Raw genomic sequence first — 19260 nt, 5'->3', positions numbered from 1 at the left:
AAATATTGATAGGGATCATTTAGATAACGTTTACCATTATTTTAGGCGCATTTTGACAGTATCATTTTTGAGGTAATTCATTCGTTCTGCCAAGAAATATGTGACTGTCTATTAACCATGCCAAGCATGAAAGATATAGCACTGAATAAACCAAAATCCCAGTCTTCATTGGAATTTTCATTTTATTCAGGGGAAAAGCTAATGAATGGCTATATATTAGGCAAAAGGGTATGACAAATGATAATAAATGCTGTGCAGAATAATAAATCAGAGAAGACCAAAGAAATTAGGAAGAGAAGGATTATTTTAAATAGGATGGTCAGAAAAACTCTGTAAGTATGTAACCTTAAATAAAGACTTGAAGGAGGTGATGGAACATCCAGGCATTTATCTGGGGGAAGAGAAAACAATAAGGGCAAATAGCCCCTTGATAGAAGCATAACTAGAATGTTAGACAACAGTGAAGTAAAGCCCACTGATTTAAATACTGCACTTGATTGTTGTGTTCTCAGGACTTTTTAAATATGAAATAGTTCCTCCACTTTTTTTGTTATTTGCATTACATTAACTTTTAGATGACAACTTAGTTGTCATCTAAAAAAATACCTCACATTTTTACTTGTTTTCCCACCATGGTATCATTTAATTTATTCCTATAGTATAGCCTCCTAAAATATAGCCTCTATTTTGTATCTGAAAGTTAGGACTAGCGACTTCATTAAATTATATTTACATTCTCTGGAAAGATAATTTCATAGGTGATGCGGTATACATTTTGTCACAGTAGGTAGATCATAATGTCAGGTTGCCCACTTATTATTCTGATTGAGCTCTTGTTTAATTTAAGGTAATAACTGTTGAATCTTTCTGTGAAACTACTTTTCCCTTTTCAAGTCTCAAATTATTTGGCACTTTATTAACATTCTGCTTATGTCAACTTGCCTCTGAATGGTTTTAGCATCCATTGACAGCGTGTTCCAGAAATTTTGTATGTATTTTGACTGTAGATACCAGTGTGGTGTGATGTCTAAAAATAGAATATTCACTATCAATCACTTATGAATTAAAGGGTGTTTGTCTCTTCTTATGGGATATACTCATTAGGCATTCTTAAAAGTGTTATGCCTTCTGCAGGAGTCAGGGAGTAAAAGAATTCTTTGTTTCTTGTTGTAAGGAAACAGGTTCCACCCAGAAACAGAAAGTCATTTTTGTCCATTACTCACTTTACTTCAGTAGATTTTGTTTCTTTAATTTTCGAATATTCATCACATCCCTCCCATTTTGTTTGTCAATATTCTTACTATATTAAACGGCCTCTCCCCTCACACTTTTGTTTTTTGATTGACTGCAGTGGAGAGTCACCTTTGCTCCATTTCCTTCACCTTTTCCTCTATTTTTCACATTGGAACCAAAAATACATTTTTAAAGCTCATAGCTGTTGATGAACATCCTTCAGTTCAGTTCAGTTCAGTTGCTCAGTCGTGTCTGACTCTTTGCGACCCCATGGACTGCAGCACGCCAGTCCTCCCTGTCCATCACCAACTCCTGGAGTTTACTCACATCCATTGAGTCGGTGATACCATCCAGCCGTCTCATCCTCTGACGTCCCCTTCTCCTCCTGCCTTCAGTCTTTCCCAGCATCAGGGTCTTTTCAAATGAGTCAACTCTTCGCATCAGGTGGCCAAAGTATTGGTGTTTCAGCCTCAGCATCAGTCCTTCCAGTAAATAATCAGGACTGATTTCCTTTAGGATGGACTGGTTGGATCTCCTTGCAGTCCAAGGGACTGTCAAGAGTCTTCTCCAACACCATAGTTCAAAAGCATCAGTTCTTTGGTGCTCAGCTTTCTTTATAGTCTAACTCTCACATCCATACATGACCACTGGAAAAACCATAGCCTTGACTAGGTGGACCTTTGTTGACAAAGTAATGTCTCTGCTTTTTAATTCAGTGACCACCTGTTTTCTCTAAAGTAAAGTTTGGCTTCCTTACCTTTCTTTGATCCAGCCCCATCTTTCTTCTTGGTTACAGAATCTGGTTTAGATTCCAAATGTAATGCAGTTCTATACTCCCATTGTTGTACTTTTGTTTATAGACCTTTGCTGTTGTTATTGCCTTGAAAAGGTGTTGACCCTGTTTTCTCTGTCCAGTTGCTTCTGCAGAGAATTGACATTCCTTTCTAAGTACTACATTCCCTTGTCAAGTTCCTTTTATTGTATAAATTCTTTTACAGTTTTTTTAATGTGTTCATCTTATCAGTGAAATTAGTTTCTTTAGGGAATTGGAGAAATGGGGAGAAGTTGATAAAAGAGTTTAAATTTCCACTTACAAGATGAATAAGTTCTAATGATTTAATGTACAGCAGTAGTACGTGTTGCATACTTGCTAAGAGAGAAGATCTTAAATCTTTTGTCACACATACAAAAAGTAACAGGATAGAGGTGTTAACTAATTCAGTGGTGATAAGCTTTACAATATATGTGTATTAAATCAACATGTTGTATAACTTAAACTTACACAGTGTCATATATCAATTATATCTTAATAAAGCTGTAAAAAAATATACAGTAGAAATTCTTAGAAGAATATCCTTGTTCTGCTCATCTTTGTATGCCTGAGGACCTGGTATAGTGCCAGAGCTTATTTGTTGCTTAATAAATGGTATGAATGGATAAGTGAGTGGATGGATGGATAGTTTCTCCAAACAGTTGTTTGCAAATCATTGATTTACGCAATAGTGGTACATATCCTCGGGCAAAGTCTGTTGAAATTAGGTAACCAAAAGCTATGTTTTACCAAAAATAGGTAACTTTTTTATAACACTGTCCATCAGCTGGGTTAAAAATCAAATCTCTTGGGTTTATTCTTAGAAAATGTTTTGTCTCTTTAAATGTTTGTAATTTGTGACCACATTGAGTTCCCAAATAACCAAAGTCTTAGGAATTAGGCAGTTAGCCTTCCACCTCTGCTAGCTGCATGAGTTTATCCTTGCAGTGGACCTCTTATCTTTTAAGATTCTTATTTTAATCCCAGTTAGAACTTCACAATCTTATTAGTTCTTATTGTTGACTCTTTTGTCTCTGAAGCTTGGCACCCTTACCTACCCATACCCATCAGTGTTCCCAGAACTTCCAAAATAGATGTTTTCATTAGTTTTTTGTCTCTCCGTTTGGCAGCAAAAACAGAGTTTTTCTCCTTTGGAAGAGTATTCACTAAACAGCGTTTCTGTCCTCCAAGGCTACTGGAGTAAACCAGGTGAAGCTCCATTGTAGAATAGAGAATACATGGATTTTACAAACCCAGAACCAGAGGATACTTGTAGCTGTGTGATCTGGGACAGGTTCTTTAGAACTTATTTTTCTCATCTTTATATGTACTATAGGATTCTTTTTTCTACTCTTCTCTTAGCTATAGTGGGTTCTGCTGTGCCATGATGGTGAATCCATTTACTGACCCTCCCCCACAAGATTAAGGTTTCTGGCTTTTCAGGGAGAAAGGTCTAGAGAAGTGAGCTGTAAGTCTTACCTTTCCCATGGCAATTGAGGATCATCCTCTGTAGGCCTGCATCAAAATAGGTTCTGTCTTTTCTGCTGTCTCAGGCTTTTAATACCTGGTTGAAACCTGTGGTCAACTGATAAAAAGAGATTTGGAGTGAGTGTAAATTCTTTGTCATTCCACACTGACAAGTTGGCCCACACTTGGTCTTTGACATTTGTTAGCATTTTGCCCGATTTCTTCTTACCTCTTTTTATCACGGAACCTTTTCTTCCTGGGTTCTGCTATAGGTGGTAGTTTGTGTGGCTCATCTTTTCTTGGAAAACTTATTCTTTGAAGTTCAAGTTACTTCAGCTCAAGATGGGATTAAGAAAAACTATAATTTTTTTATGTTGATTAAGCTATTTTCATTGTTGGTAGCATTTTATATTGTAAGTGGAGGCTAAACCCTGTTGTTACTCTTTTGACTTTGCTTTTAGTGTTGTGTTTTTTTAATGCAAAAAGTTACTTTTATGTTGATTGAATTTCTTGGTTCTTCTTTTTTTTTAATTTGTTAATACTTTATGATTTCTGACTTTTTAAATATTCTTGAAAAAAAGACCCACTCTGAGAATATTCTCCCATATTTTCTTCTATTTCTCTTTTTGTTGAGTATTTTTATTTCATTGGGAATTTAATTTGGTATAAGGTACAGCGATATCTAATGTTTTTCTAATGAAAAGCCAGTTGTATTGTACCAAAACTATTGAGTTATCTTTCCCCACTGCTCATAATTCTGCTGCAAAAGAAATGAATTTATTTGTAGCAGAAAATCTGATTAGTAGTGGCTCAAATTCACAGGAGTTTGTCTCACACAAAATTAATCTGCAAGTAGACAAAGCATGGTTAGTATTACACCTTAACAGAGCAAAACTTATACTTTTTCCATCTTTCTCTCTAGGAATCTTTTTTTTTTTCAATATGAATTTTTTTTTCCATTTATTTTTATTTGTTGGAGGCTCATTACTTTACGATGTTGTAGGAGTTTTTGCCATACATTGACATGAATCAGCCATGGATTTACATGTGTTCCCCATCCCAGTGCACCAGCCCTGAGCACCCGTCTCATGTCCCCTCATCGTTACAAAATGGCTGTTGAATATCAGTACTAAATCCAGTGAAAAAGGAAAGGGCAATGGTTGAAGAGGTCATAGTAACCAACTTTGTCCATTTTAAAAGATTGTTTCCACAAGTCCCATCCAGGGTATTATTTTCTAGGCTACTAGTGTAACTACTGTCATTGACCATCCTTTCCTTCAGTTCATCAATTGAGTTCCTAAAGAAATAAAGTATTTTGGATATATGCAACCTAATGTTAATTGCAGCATTATTTACAGTAGCCAAATATGGATGAATGGTAAAGGAAGTATGGTATGTACACACACACAAGAAACAGTATTCAGTAGTTCAAAAAAGGAAATCTTGGAATTTGTGACAGCATGGGTGGTCCTTGAGGTCATTACACTAAGTGAAATAAGTCAGAGAAGGACAGATACCATATGATCCCACTTATATGTGAAAAAAAGACAGTAACAACACAGAAAAACGCTGAGCTCATAGATACAGAGAACATGTTAGTGTTTGTCAGTGTGGAGCGATGTACAAAATGGGTGAAGGGGGTCAAAAGATATACATTTTCCAGTAATGAAATAAGTCCTGGGGATGTAAAGCATGGTGACGATAGTTATTAATACTTTATTGCATATTGAAAAGTTGCTTAGAGAATAGATCTTAATAGTTCTTACCACAAGAAAAACAAAAAGTTTTGTAACTGTTCCTGGTAACAGATAATAACTACACTTATTGTGGTGATTTTTTTAAAATATATACAGATATTGAATCATATTTTATACCTGGAACTAATGTTATATATGAATTATACTTCAAAATAAATACAAATATATATATATATAAGTTCTCTAGAGTTGTTTGTTTTCTACTACATTTGAATCTTTGAAGTATACTTATTTTTTATTTAGATTTTCCTAAATGCTCATTTTTTGGGCTTCCTTTCTTCTTGCTGTTGGACCTGAATAGAAAGATTATTTTCTTTCTGTTTCCTTGGGGCCCAGGTCAGGTTATGAGCTCTAAGTGGTTGACTTTCACAGTTGGTACAAAGCAAAAGAAACTCTCCCCTGGTAGGCTTTTGTGAAATAGAAGCACCAGGCAGCCTTCAGAGATACCTTTGAGAAATACCTTGCCTTTCCATCCTGCTACCCTCTGCAATCTGTGTTTCCACATCCCCAGTCTAAAGAGCTGGGAAGATTGAGCCAGCCCCTTCAGTTCCTTTTTGGTCTCCTATAGAGCTTAAGAGAGCTTATATGGAGCTTATAGAGCGTATATGGCTGTCTGAGGAGGCCTTACAAATAGCTGTGAAAAGAAGCAGCCAAAGCAAAAGAGAAAAGGAAAGATACACCCATCTGAATGCAGAGTTCCAGAGAATAGCAAGGAGAGATAAGAAGGCCTTCCTCAAGGATCAATGCAAAGAAATAGAGAACAATAGAATGGGAAAGACTAGAGATCTCTTCAAGAAAATTAGAGATATCAAAGGAACATTTCATGCAAAGATGGACTCAATAAAGAACAGAAATGGTAGGGACCTAACAGAAGCAGAAGATATTAAGAAGAGGTGACAAGAATACACAGAAGAACTGTACAAAAAAGATCTTCACGACCCAGATAATCACAATAGTGTGATTATTCACCTAGAGTCAGACACCCTGGAATGTAAAGTCAAGTGGGCCTTAGGAAGCATCACTACAAACAAAGCTAGTGGAGGTGATGGAATTCCAGTTGACCTATTTCAAATCCTAAAAGATAATGCTGTGAAAGTGCTGCACTCAATATGCCAGCAAATTTGGAAAACTCAGCAGTGGCCACAGGACTGGAAGGGGTCAGCTTTCATTCCAATCCCAAAGAAAGGCCATGCCAAAGAATGCTCAGACTACTAAACAATTGCACTCAGCTCACACGCTAGTAAAGTAATGCTCAAAATTCTACAAGCCAGGCTTCAACAATACGTGAACCGTGAACTTCCAGATATTCAAACTGGTTTTAGAAAAGGTAGAGGAACCAGGGATCGAATTGCCAACATCCACTGAATCATCGGAAAACCAAGAGAGTTCCAGAAAAACATCTATTTCTGCTTTATTGACTATGCCAAAGCCTTTGATCATGTGGATCACAATAAACTGTGGAAAATTCTGAAAGAGATGGGCATACTAGACCACCTGACCTGCCTCTTGAGAAACCTGTATGCAGGCCAGGAAGCAACAGTTAGAACTAGACAGAGAACAACAGAATGCTTCCAAATAGGAAAAGGAGTACGTCAAGGCTGTATATTGTCAACCTGATTACTTAACATAATGTTAACACAGTGTACATCATGAGAAACGCTGAGATGGAAGAAGCACAAGCTAGAATCAAGATTGCTAGGAGAAATATCAATTAACTTCAGGTATGCAGATGACACCACCCTTATGGCAGAAAATGAAGAATTAGTCTCTTGATGAAAGTGAAAGAGGAGAGTGAAAAAGTTGGCTTAAAGCTCAGCATTCACAAAACTAAGATCATGGCTTCTGGTCCCATCCCTTCATGGCAAATAGATGGAGAAACAGTGGCAGGCTTTATTTTGGGGGGCTCCAAAATCATTGCAGATGGTGACTGCAGCCATGAAATTAAAAGACGCTTACTCTGGCAGGAAAGTTATGACCGGCCTAGACAGCATATTAAAAAGCAGAGACGTTTCTTTGTCAACAAAGGTCTGTCTATTCAAGGCTATGGTTTTTCCAGTTGTCATGTAGGGAGGTGAGAGTTGGAGTATAAAGAAAACTGAGTGCTGAAGAATTGATGCTTCTGAACTGTGGTGTTGGAGAAGACTCTTGAAAGTCCCTTGGACTGCAAGGAGATCCAACCAGTCCATCCTAAAGGAGATGAGTCCTGGATGTTCACTGGAAGGACTGATGTTAAAGCTGAAACTCCAATACTTTGGCCACCTGATGCAAAGAGTTGACTCATTGGAAAAGACCCTGATGTTGGGCAAGATTGAAGGTGGGAGAAGAAGGGAACGACAGAGGGTGAGATGGTTGGATGGCATCACCAACTCAATGAACGTGAGTTTGAGTAAACTCCGGAAGTTGGTGATGGACAGAGAGGCCTGGCGTTCTGCAGTCCGTGGGATTGCAAAGAGTCGGAAACAACTGAGCGACTGAAGTGAACTGAACTGATAGAGCATAGTATTCCATGTAGCAATCATGTAATACCAAAATTAACTTTTTTTGTGGGGTATTTAACTAAGTGCCACGCTTTCCCCTTCTTTCTGTTCCAGGCTCTTGAGATTCTTTCAGATTCTTTGCTGTTGTAAGTATCTCAGTACTCTTTTGTGGGACACCAGCAGAGCTCAAGACCTCATTTGTATCCAATTTTCCTAGCCGCGTTTTGGCCTGGAAAAAACAAATTAGCCACAAATTGAGAATAGTCAGATAACGAAGTTTACAGAAATTCTCACTCTTTGCCTTGTGAATTTCCATTTCCAAAATGTTTTAGGCTAGAGTGGGAAACCTCTGCTGGATTCAGCTGTCAGTTTTGTATTTTAAATAAGATGACACAATCTGGTGATACCAAGAGCCCATGGTAGGCTTTTTCTTTGAAAAGTTAATAAATTCAGTGCATAAACTATAGAGTTAAATGAAAGTTCATAGTAGAATTGGAAGAAATAGGGTTGAAATTTCAGATGTGGGAAGTTGGTTATACTCTTGAAATTCTTAACTCTTTAAGGTGTCTTATTTAAAATAATTGAAAAGTGCTGTCACACATATCATGATTAGTTTGATCTGAATTCAGTAGCAAGTAATCCTTTCTAGTTAAACTTCTTTCTGTTTTTGTTTTCTTCTTTATTTTAAATTACCTCAACTAGTTCCCAAGTACAACAAAACTTAAACTATTATTTTGAATGAATGGCTTAGAATAATGAATTAAATACTGGTTGTGAATAATAATTTTGAACACATTAACAATTATTTAGTTGGGGCAGATCAAAAGAAGCAAAAAAGAGAAAGCCATCATGTACCTCTTGATATCTGTCCACATCTACTTTGAGAGAAAATGTTCTTTTTCCAGTAGGAGGAAAAAGAGATCGAACTGGATGTCATATATCATATTTAATATGTTCTTTTTTCTTTTTATCCCTTTTAGGACAGTGGTGATTATCCCCTCACCATGCCTGGACCTCAGTGGAAAAAATTCCGTTCAAACTTTTGTGAATTTATTGGAGTCCTGATTCGACAGTGTCAATATAGCATAATTTATGATGAGTATATGATGGACACAGTAATCTCACTTTTGACTGGTTTGTCAGACTCCCAGGTCAGAGCTTTTAGGCATACAAGTACTCTTGCTGGTAAGTAACTAACACTTTATTTCCTTTTCATTTAGTTTTGTTAAATATATTCCATTCTAGTTGAGCTTTATTTAGATTAAATATTAATTTAAAATAATTACTTTGCTCTTGGAAAACAGTTTTCTCCAAAATTCACATGAATGGTTTGTATTCTCTGTTGGGCTGAAACTTGTGCTTATTTTGATAACTGAGATTTGATAGTCTTGAGAATGAAAATTGAAATTTTCTGACGAATGTTACCAAATCTCTTTCTGAATACATAGTTATTTTCTTGCATTTTTATTTTATAACCAAATAAGCTCTAGGAGTCCAGTGGGCCATATTCTTTGATAAAACCAAATAATAGTTGAAATTCCAAATTCACAGGTGTTTTCCTACTTCATTACATGGTTTCATTGTTACTATACATAAATGTGTAAATATTTGTGTATATATATATATTTTTAAACAGTTCCATTTAATTGTAATAGGTAATTGTGACCTAGCTAGGATTCTTTCTATTCCTAGTGGTATAATCACTTAAATGTAGTGTTTGTAAAATCAGTTCAAGTAGGTAGACTAAGTCCTGAAGACCTGATGGATTATCATTTTCCCTTTTGCTTCTGTTTTAGAATTATCTATATAACTTCTGAGTCAAGTATATTCATTTTCCCCTTGTTTTCCTGTAACAAGATAATTTTGTTAATTTAGCTGTTCTAAAGTTTTCAACATTAGGTAACTGTGTTTACCTAAAATGACTAAATGACTTCTTTTTCTCTTATATATATGTGTATGTTTACAAAGAAACTGTGTGTTTGCCTAAACATATATTTAAATATTCCCAAATTACATTCCTTTTAGTAGCAATAACTGACTGTATTCAACTTATACACATTACCATGAAAAAATGAGATTTAATATAATTAACTGCATTTTATTTTGAATTTAAATTTCTCATTTATGTAAGTTATTAAATACATTGATTCTTAAATTTCCGCATTCACCAGAATCACCTCCAGGCCTTACTGAAACAGACTGTGTGGCCTAGCCCCCAAGTTTAGCAGATTTCTAACTGATGCTGTTACTTTGGGCAGTGTGCATTACAAATCCTAGATTTAAAGTTTTATCATTTTCTTGTTTAACCTGTTGGCTAAAGCCAATGTGATAGTTTCATATAGCATCATCTGCCTTTTTTCCATTTTTTTTTTTCAATTCTTTTCCTTCCCTATTCAATGTGATTAATCTATATTATTAGTGTCCCTTATTCCCTTAGTTGCAATTCTATATGGAACAAACATGACACACAGTTATTCTTTTGAGAGTGTGTCCCTTTCCTATTTATTAGGTAAAGAGGAAGATCTTTTACTTAATTTTATCTTCTTTATAAAGATAAAATCACAGTTTATTGTTGAGAAAATTTCCTGTATAGAACAAACATCAAGCACATTTTATTCTGTGTTTTGAGAGACTTTGTACCAAGTTGTAGCTTTTTTGACAAGGTACTATAAATATACTACTTATTACTTAAAAGTTACCTGATAATATATATTTTTTCTAATTTCATGACTTTTATTATTTTCTGCCCTTTATAGGTACTTTTTTCTTTTATATTTTCTATTTACTTTTCATCTATCATTCTTCTGTCTGTGTACAGCAACTCCCATTTATTTAGCTGTTTTTCAGATGCATTGTACCAAGAAAAATAGGAGATCAATGTTATGTTTATCCTTATTTTTCAAAAGCTAACCTATTTTTCAAGTTATTCTCAAATTTACTTCAGAATACTATGTAATTTCTCTGTGTACATTAATAATCATGTCTTCCAAAGTTCACTTTCATAAAAAGTGAGACACCAGTCCTACCCTTCAGCAAAGTGGGAATCTTGCTGAGAATTTTAATTTCAGGCTGGATAATAATTTCCATCTTTTCAAGGATTATTTTCTTTTCATCTTTGATCTCTTTCTGGTTCTCCCCCCCACCCTTTTTTTCTTTTATGGTATGTGTATGAGGGATAGATTTAAAGATAATCATTTTTATTCACTTTGCAGGACGAGTCTTGGGGACTAGATAAAATGGTCAGGAACATTTAATCCTCTGCTTCAAAGACTATGTGCATGGACAGTTACAAGGCAGTTATGGCCAGATATGATTATCGGCTTTGGAATAAAATGCTCCTTGACATTGCTTATATCTTAGCTGAGAAGAGAGACAATCAGGTTAGTTGTTTTCTAGGGTACAGACAAGATAAGTTTTAGAGCTTCATAAGTCATCACAGTGGTCTTATCAGTAGTACTTTTAATCTGTTTACCCATATCCCATTTTCTTGTTAATTAATAGTGTGTCCCAATTTGTTAGTGTTTATGCATTGCATTTAATTGTATATTTTTGCACATTTTTATTAAAATTTTTCACCATTTTGTAATTTTTCAGGTTTGTCTATTCTTCAGGTAGAAGTACTTTCATTTTCTAGTCGTGATAAATTGAACTTTCCCTTTTATTTTTGGAATTCTTTTTACCATTAAATTGAAACAAACTGTTAACAATTAGATTTTATATTACATTTTCCTTATTTTTTTTCTATTCTTTTAATTGTACTTGTAAAGCATACTCTCTTGTTTGTCTGATTTATCTTCAATAAAGAAGCTTTACTTTGTAGTAAACTTTTCATTAACAATCTTCATAGTTAAGTGCCTTCGTTGTGAAGCTACATAGATAGATAAATAGATAGCTAAATAGTTAAGGCATATTAGAACATAGTTTGTGGAATTAATATATATAAGTAATATTTTGGTGGATTTACAATCTGAGATTGGCCATATTTTCTTTCTCCAATTTCGTGAAATTTTCATTAAAAAAATGTTTTTCTCCTCCAGATCAAAAATAAGTAGGATTCCCTTTGTTTTACCACTTTGTTCTTTGGTATTATAAAGATAATTCTACTCTCAAAGTATCTATTTTTCAGATTTATAGTTATATTATACTCAGTCATTTGCTGTTTTAATCTATGCCAGCACTTTAGAAATTAACTTTAAAATTTTGTTAGAGAGCAAGATGAATAATGTTGGCTTACCTTTTTTATTTTTTGCTTTTTTCTCAACTACATAATTTTCTGCATTAGAAATAGATTAATAATGGCTATGTCTCGCTTCTAAGGTAAAAATGCCAATTTGAACAAAGGGGGATTAACAGTACAGAATTTTATTAATAACAACATGGCGATTGATTCTGTTCCATTTTTTTGTAACATGAATTATGGAACAATTAGAAAATATGGTTAAAATCATCATATGATAGGTGACTTCATTATGCTGGAAGGTTATCACTATTTAACAATAATGGGTGCCTCTCAGACTCTTGGGGAAGTAAACATTTCTTTTATATCTCATTGTTTAACATCATTATGTTGGTATATGGCTGATTTTTTTTTCTCTATCCAGCTTTCGTTTTATTTATTTATTTTTTTTCATTTATTTTTATTAGTTGGAGACTAATTACTTCACAACATTGCAGTGGGTTTTGTTATATGAAATTTCTTTGTTCTCCTGTCATAGACCAAAAATAATCTTGTCTCAGTAAATTGATGTCTTTTCTTTGGCTTTCAGTTGCTGAAACCATATAATATAGGGTTCATAGAATGGGTTCTGAACCAGATTGTCTGCATACATATCCTTTTCTGCGTTTTACTAATCGGGTAATTTTGACAAGTCCATAATTTATTTGGCCTCATTTTCTTCATATGCAAAATGGGAAAGATGTTGATAACTCTTTCATTAAAAGAAATTAGGAAGGCCTGAATGGTGCCTGACATTTAGTAAACTAGTGCTATTATTCTGTAATTACAAAAGGAGCCAGTAGTATTTGCAGTGTTTCCCTTCATTCATGTCTTTTTCCCTCAGAATTTATTGAACATCTACTATTTTAGTAATAGAAGACATTAGAGATGGGGAAATCAGAAACAAACATGTAAATAAACAGATCTTGCCAAAACTATTATTAGGGAAACTAACAGTATGCACTTCCATTTTATCTATCTTTTGGCTCTTCAATGCCAAATTCTGTTTATTAAATTCAGTAGCTATTTTATGACTCTTAACCAAACGGGATATGAATTTCTATATGGTAGACTTCTGGTATTCTAGGATTAATGCCCAATAATTGACCAAATCTACAAGTGCCACTATATATCATGTAACTGTATACATAAAATATAGTAAAATTTTAAATGTAATTTGCTCTTTCAAGTCTAAATATAGATAATTAGAGTAATGAAGAAGTATCATTTTCTTAGAATTATCTCTTATTTTCTGTCACCAGGTACAAAAGTTAGTTTTCTTTTGGGAGCTAGTTTTTGTAATGAAGTTATGATTTTTAAAATCATTTTATAAGCATGTCCTTTTTATGTCAACTTAGTGACCTTGGACAAGTTACATAACTCCGGTGCCTTACTTTCCTCATCTGTATAATGTTGATATGAATAGTCCCATTTTATTAGGAGTGTTGTGAGGCTTAAATGAAATAATTTGTGTTAAATGTTTCACGTATACAAGTCATTAAGTACGTGTCTGATGTTATGATAGAATGACAAAGCTTCCTTGGTTTGACTCTAAAGAGGGCAGAGAAACTGAGAAAATCTTGTAGATTTTCCATTAATTCTTTCATATTACATGTGTGAACATTTTCTGTGCATACAAAATTACATATACAACTTAACGAATTCAGAAAAGGAGAAAAGTGCAAAAGTAAGAATCAGCCGTAATGATACCATTTCTGCCATAACCATACTGCTTCTTAATGCTGCCGTGACATGTTGATGTTTCCTTTTAGCTATTTTCTCGGATACACATACATGAGGATTTTTTATTTTTAAACAGATAATACGATATTATAATCAATTTTGTGGAATGCGTTTTCTGTGCTTTTAATTTTTTATAATTATGTTTAATATAGCAGCCTCATCTTCTAAAATCTAGATGTCCTTTAACTAATGTAGCCTTTTCGCCATTATTTGGATCCTTTGTCTTCTGCTGGATCTCCTATCTTTTTGCCTTGGCCTTTTTTTTTTTTTTTTTTTTAAATTCTCTTCTTTTGGGGTAGCATGTTTTTTGAGAGCTTCTTGAGAAAAAGAACATTGGAAAAGTATATATTTTAGATTTCACATGCCTGAAAAATACATTATATTCTTATGTTTAGTTGGCCCAGTACAGAATTCATCACTGAAGATTTTCTTGAGAATTTTTCGTCTTTTTCCAGCATTGCTGTTGAGAATTCCAGTACATTTTCAAACTTTTGATTTTGATCCTGTTTCTTGTCTGTAGAAGCTTTATTTTATGAAATATCATGGTGATATATCCTGATATATATAGATATATAATTTCCCATTCATTATTCTGGGCACTCTCTGCTGAATATATTTTACTTGGATATTAATCTGTTGAATCAGTCCTAAGTTTCTTGTTATTTCTCTTTTAGTTTTCATTCCTTACTCTTTTTGTTCACTTTGCTTGTATTTCTTCAACTTTATTGAGGTAATTTTCATTATCGTTTTAAATATTCTAAGAGTTCTCTTCCATTCTCTGTCGTTTTTTAACATTAACATGGGTGAAACATTTTCTCTTATCTCTTTAACAGCAATATTACTCAGAAGTTTTGTTTTTGTTTTTTTGGTGCCCCTTCTGACCTCTTTTTCAGTTCTCTTTTATCAGTGTCTTTCATGGGAAGCTTTCCTTCAGTATCTGTTGGCTCTCTAGTCATTGCTAACAATGAGAGACTAAAGAACTGACTGCCTGTGTGTTGTGGTTGACAGGCAGTGGCAATGACTTTAACCTTTTTGGTGACCATCACTGTAGGGTGGTCCTGTGGTCACTTAGCGTTTTCATTGTGAACCATAGAAGGTTGGTATTGATAATTATCTTCCCTGGGGAAGTTCCGCTCCTTCGCAAAAGGAACTTTCAGTCTCAGGTCTGGTTGCCTCTACCATTTGGGAGTTATACAGGGTGAAGGAGCACCCAGGGCACTCTGCGCTTCACATGTATCCCTCCTCTGTATCTGATGAATCCAAATCTCTTGTTTATGTTCTTTAGGGAATAAACTTTTTTAACTTCCAAGATGAGTTTGTGTTGGAGGAATTACATGACTGCCTTGGTTCAAGTGGAGATTTAATTGCTTATTATACAGACTGTGAAATGCTCCTGTTTTTAGACCTTACTTCATTCCATCTTCTGTAAAAGCCAGTACTTCTCCAGTTCCTTAATGCTTCTGGGTTCTACAGAGTAAAATTGCTTTGTTTTTGTCTTTTTTCTTTAAATACAGTTGTCAAGCTTTTTTGATCATTTAGTGTGATTTGCATACTTCATCCATCTGCTTTTCATATACATATATTAACATATTATGGTTTGGCATTCCAAGTGTTTTTCTGGATTTATTGGGGATGAAAATTGTTTTCTCATTATTTTGGTTGGGTTTTTAAGAGACAAAAGATTTATTAAATATTCTTTGTAAAGTGGAAGATTGTCAACCTTTTGTTTTTTTTAAATAAGTTTTTCAAAACTAAAGAAGAAACATGATTACAATGGAATACTCTTCAGCCTTAAAAAATAATGAAGTAATGCCATTTACAGCAACATGGGTAGACCTAGTGGTCAGAAAGACATATGGTATCTGATACACATGAACTTATTTAGAAAACAGAAACAGACTCGCATACAGAAGAAATGTATGATTGGGAATGGAGGTGGGGGATAAATTAGGATTTGGGATTTGCAGATACAAGCTACTATATATAAAACAGATAAACAACAAGGTTGTACTGTATAGCATAGAGAATTATATTTACTATTCTGTAAACATGTAAAATATGTATGTAAAAATACATAGTATATTTTATATGTAAAAATAAAACATTATGGAAAAGAATATGTATATATGTGCATAGCTGAATCACTTTCTTGTACACTAGAAACTAACATGGTAAATCAGTGATACTTCAATTTTTAAAAAAGGAAGATAATCATATCTCTCTTTAAAATTTAGTTTTGTCCCACTATGAAAGTTTTAGAGTTTGCAGTAATATTTTTCAAAAGTATAGTAGGTATCACTAAATATAAGGGCAGATTTTTAGTTTTCATTTTTATGTTTAAGAAAACATAATTGCGGTTTTTTGTATTTCCATACAAATTGTGAAATTCTTTGGTCTAGTTCTGTGAAAAATACCGTTGGTAACTTGATAGGGATTGCATTGAATCTATAGATTGCTTTAGGTAGAATAGCCATTTTGACAATATTGATTCTTCCAATCCATGAACACGGTATGTTTCTCCATCTGTTTGTGTCCTCTTTGATTTCTTTCATCAGTGTTTTATAGTTTTCTATGTATAGGTCTTTTGTTTCTTTAGGTAGATATACTCCTAAGTATTTTATTCTTTTTGTTGCAATGGTGAATGGTATTGTTTCCTTAATTTCTCTTTCTGTTTTTTCATTGTTAGTATATAGGAATGCAAGGGATTTCTGTGTGTTAATTTTATATCCTGCAACTTTACTATATTCATTGATTAGCTCTAGTAATTTTCTGGTAGAGTCTTTAGGGTTTTCTATGTAGAGGATCATGTCATCTGCAAACAGTGAGAGTTTCACTTCTTCTTTTCCTATCTGGATTCCTTTTACTTCTTTTTCTGCTCTGATTGCCGTGGCCAAAACTTCCAACACTATGTTGAATAGTAGTGGTGAGAGTGGGCACCCTTGTCTTGTTCCTGATTTCAGGGGAAATGCTTCAATTTTTCACCATTGAGGGTGATGCTTGCTGTGGGTTTGTCATATGTAGCTTTTATTATGTTGAGGTATGTTCCTTCTATTCCTGCTTTTTGGAGAGTTTTAATCATAAATGAGTGTTGAATTTTGTCAAAGGCTTTCTCTGCATCTATTGAGATAATCATATGATTTTTATCTTTCAATTTGTTAATGTGGTGTATTACATTGGTTGATTTGCGGATATTGAAGAATCCTTGCATTCCTGGGCTAAAGCCCACTTGGTCATGGTGTATGATTTTTTTAATATGTTGTTGGATTCTGTTTGCTAGAATTTTGTTAAGGATTTTTGCATCTATGTTCATCAGTGATATTGGCCTGTAGTTTTCTTTTTTTGTGGCATCTTTGTCTGGTTTTGGAATTAGGTCTTAGAATATTTAAAACGATAATGAAAATTACCTCAATAAAGTTGAAGAAATACAAGCAAAGTGAACAAAAAGAGTAAGGAATGAAAACTAAAAGAGAAATAACAAGAAACTTAGGACTGATTCAACAGATTAATATCCAAGTAAAATATATTCAGCAGAGAGTGCCCAGAATAATGAATGGGAATGAGTTTGGAAGCTTACCTTCATCTGCAATTTTCTGGAAGAGTTTGAGTAAGATAGGTGTTAGCTCTTCTCTAAATTTTTGGTAGAATTCAGCTGTGAAACCTCGAATAGCCAAAGTAATCTTGAGAAAGAAGAATGGAACTGGAAGAATCAACCTGCCTGACTTCAGACTCTACTACAAAGCCACAGTCATCAAGACAGTATGGTACTGGCACAAAGACAGAAATATAGATCAGTGGAACAGAACAGAAAGCCCAGAGATAAATCCACGGACCTATGGACACCTTATCTTTGACAAAGGAGGCAAGGATATACAATGGAAAAAAGACAACCTCTTTAACAAGTGGTGCTGGGAAAACTGGTCAACCACTTGTAAAAGAATGAAACTAGAACACTTTCTAACACCATACACAAAAATAAACTCAAAATGGATTAAAGATCTAAATGTAAGACCAGAAACTATAAAACTCCTAGAGGAGAACATAGGCAAAACACTCTCCGACATAAATCACAGCAAGATCCTCTATGACCCACCTCCCAGAATATTGGAAATAAAAGCAAAACTAAACAAATGGGACCTAATGAAACTTAAAAGCTTTTGCACAACAAAGGAAACTATAAGTAAGGTGAAAAGACAGCCCTCAGATTGGGAGAAAATAATAGCAAATGAAGAAACGGACAAAGGATTAATCTCAAAAATATACAAGCAACTCCTGCAGCTCAATTCCAGAAAAATAAATGACCCAATCAAAAAATGGGCCAAAGAACTAAACAGACATTTCTCCAAAGAAGACATACAGATGGCTAACAAACACATGAAAAGATGCTCAACATCACTCATTATCAGAGAAATGCAAATCAAAACCACAATGAGGTACCATTACTCGCCAGTCAGGATGGCTGCTATCCAAAAGTCTACAAGCAATAAATGCTGGAGAGGGTGTGGAGAAAAGGGAACCCTCTTACACTGTTGGTGGGAATGCAAACTAGTACAGCTGCTATGGAAAACAGTGTGGAGATTTCTTAAAAAACTGGAAATAGAACTGCCATATGACCCAGCAATCCCACTTCTGGGCATACACACTGAGGAAACCAGATCTGAAAGAGACACGCGCACCCCAATGTTCATCGCAGCACTGTTTATAATAGCCAGGACATGGAAGCAACCTAGATGCCCATCAGCAGATGAATGGATAAGGAAGCTGTGGTACATATACACCATGGAATATTACTCAGCCGTTAAAAAGAATTCATTTGAATCAGTCCTAATGAGATGGATGAAACTGGAGCCCCTTATACAGAGTGAAGTAAGCCAGAAAGATAAAGAATATTACAGCATACTAACACATATATATGGAATTTAGAAAGATGGTAATGATAACCTTATATGCAAAACAGAAAAAGAGACACAGAAATACAGAACAGACTTTTGAACTCTGTGGGAGAAAGTGAGGGTGGGATATTTCAAAAGAACAGCATGTATACTATTTATGGTGAAACAGATCACCAGCCCAGGTGGGATGCATGAGACAAGTGCTCGGGTCTGGTGCGCTGGGAAGACCCAGAGGAATCGGGTGGAGAGGGAGGTGGGAGGGGGGATCGGGATGGGGAATACGTGTAACTCTATGGCTGATTCATATCAATGTATGACAAAAAAATAAAAAGAAAAAAAAAATTAAAAAAAAAAAAAGAAAACATAACTGCAAATTGTTGAATAATGATTAAATGGCCAGTGTCCATAATCTTAGTTTCAGCCATCCTATTTGCTGATACCTTTTGTCCCTGTTTTTGTTTTATATGTTCCCAGCTCCAGTATTGTTTTTACTCTACTAGGCCGTTAAATTCCTGATCCTCTTTGTTTAGTGCTCTTGATGTCCTTACTTCCTCCACTTTCCTAGCTTAGATTCTGTTACCCAGATTAATTATAATCATGTCCTTCTCATGAAGAACCCTTAACATCCTTGCCTGTTTGCCCTCTATTATATCCCTTAGGAAAACCT

At 34.5% G+C, this 19260-nt stretch overlaps 1 protein-coding gene across 1 annotated transcript in view; it reads left to right on the top strand.

Moving 5' to 3' along the window:
* The window catches only part of STAG1 (stromal antigen 1), a 499198-nt gene that overhangs the window by 311594 nt on the left and 168344 nt on the right, over positions 1-19260 (top strand). Inside the window, exon 7 of the mRNA XM_043874053.1 lies at positions 8726-8930. Coding sequence (XP_043729988.1) covers positions 8726-8930 — 205 coding nt within the window. The remainder of the gene's footprint in view (positions 1-8725; positions 8931-19260) is intronic.

This window comes from Cervus elaphus, chromosome 19 (genome assembly GCF_910594005.1).
Source record: "Cervus elaphus chromosome 19, mCerEla1.1, whole genome shotgun sequence".
In the NCBI taxonomy this organism is placed as follows: Eukaryota; Metazoa; Chordata; class Mammalia; order Artiodactyla; family Cervidae; genus Cervus; species Cervus elaphus.
Note: the sequence above shows the minus strand (reverse complement) of the source record. Positions and strands in the feature narration are given on the sequence as shown.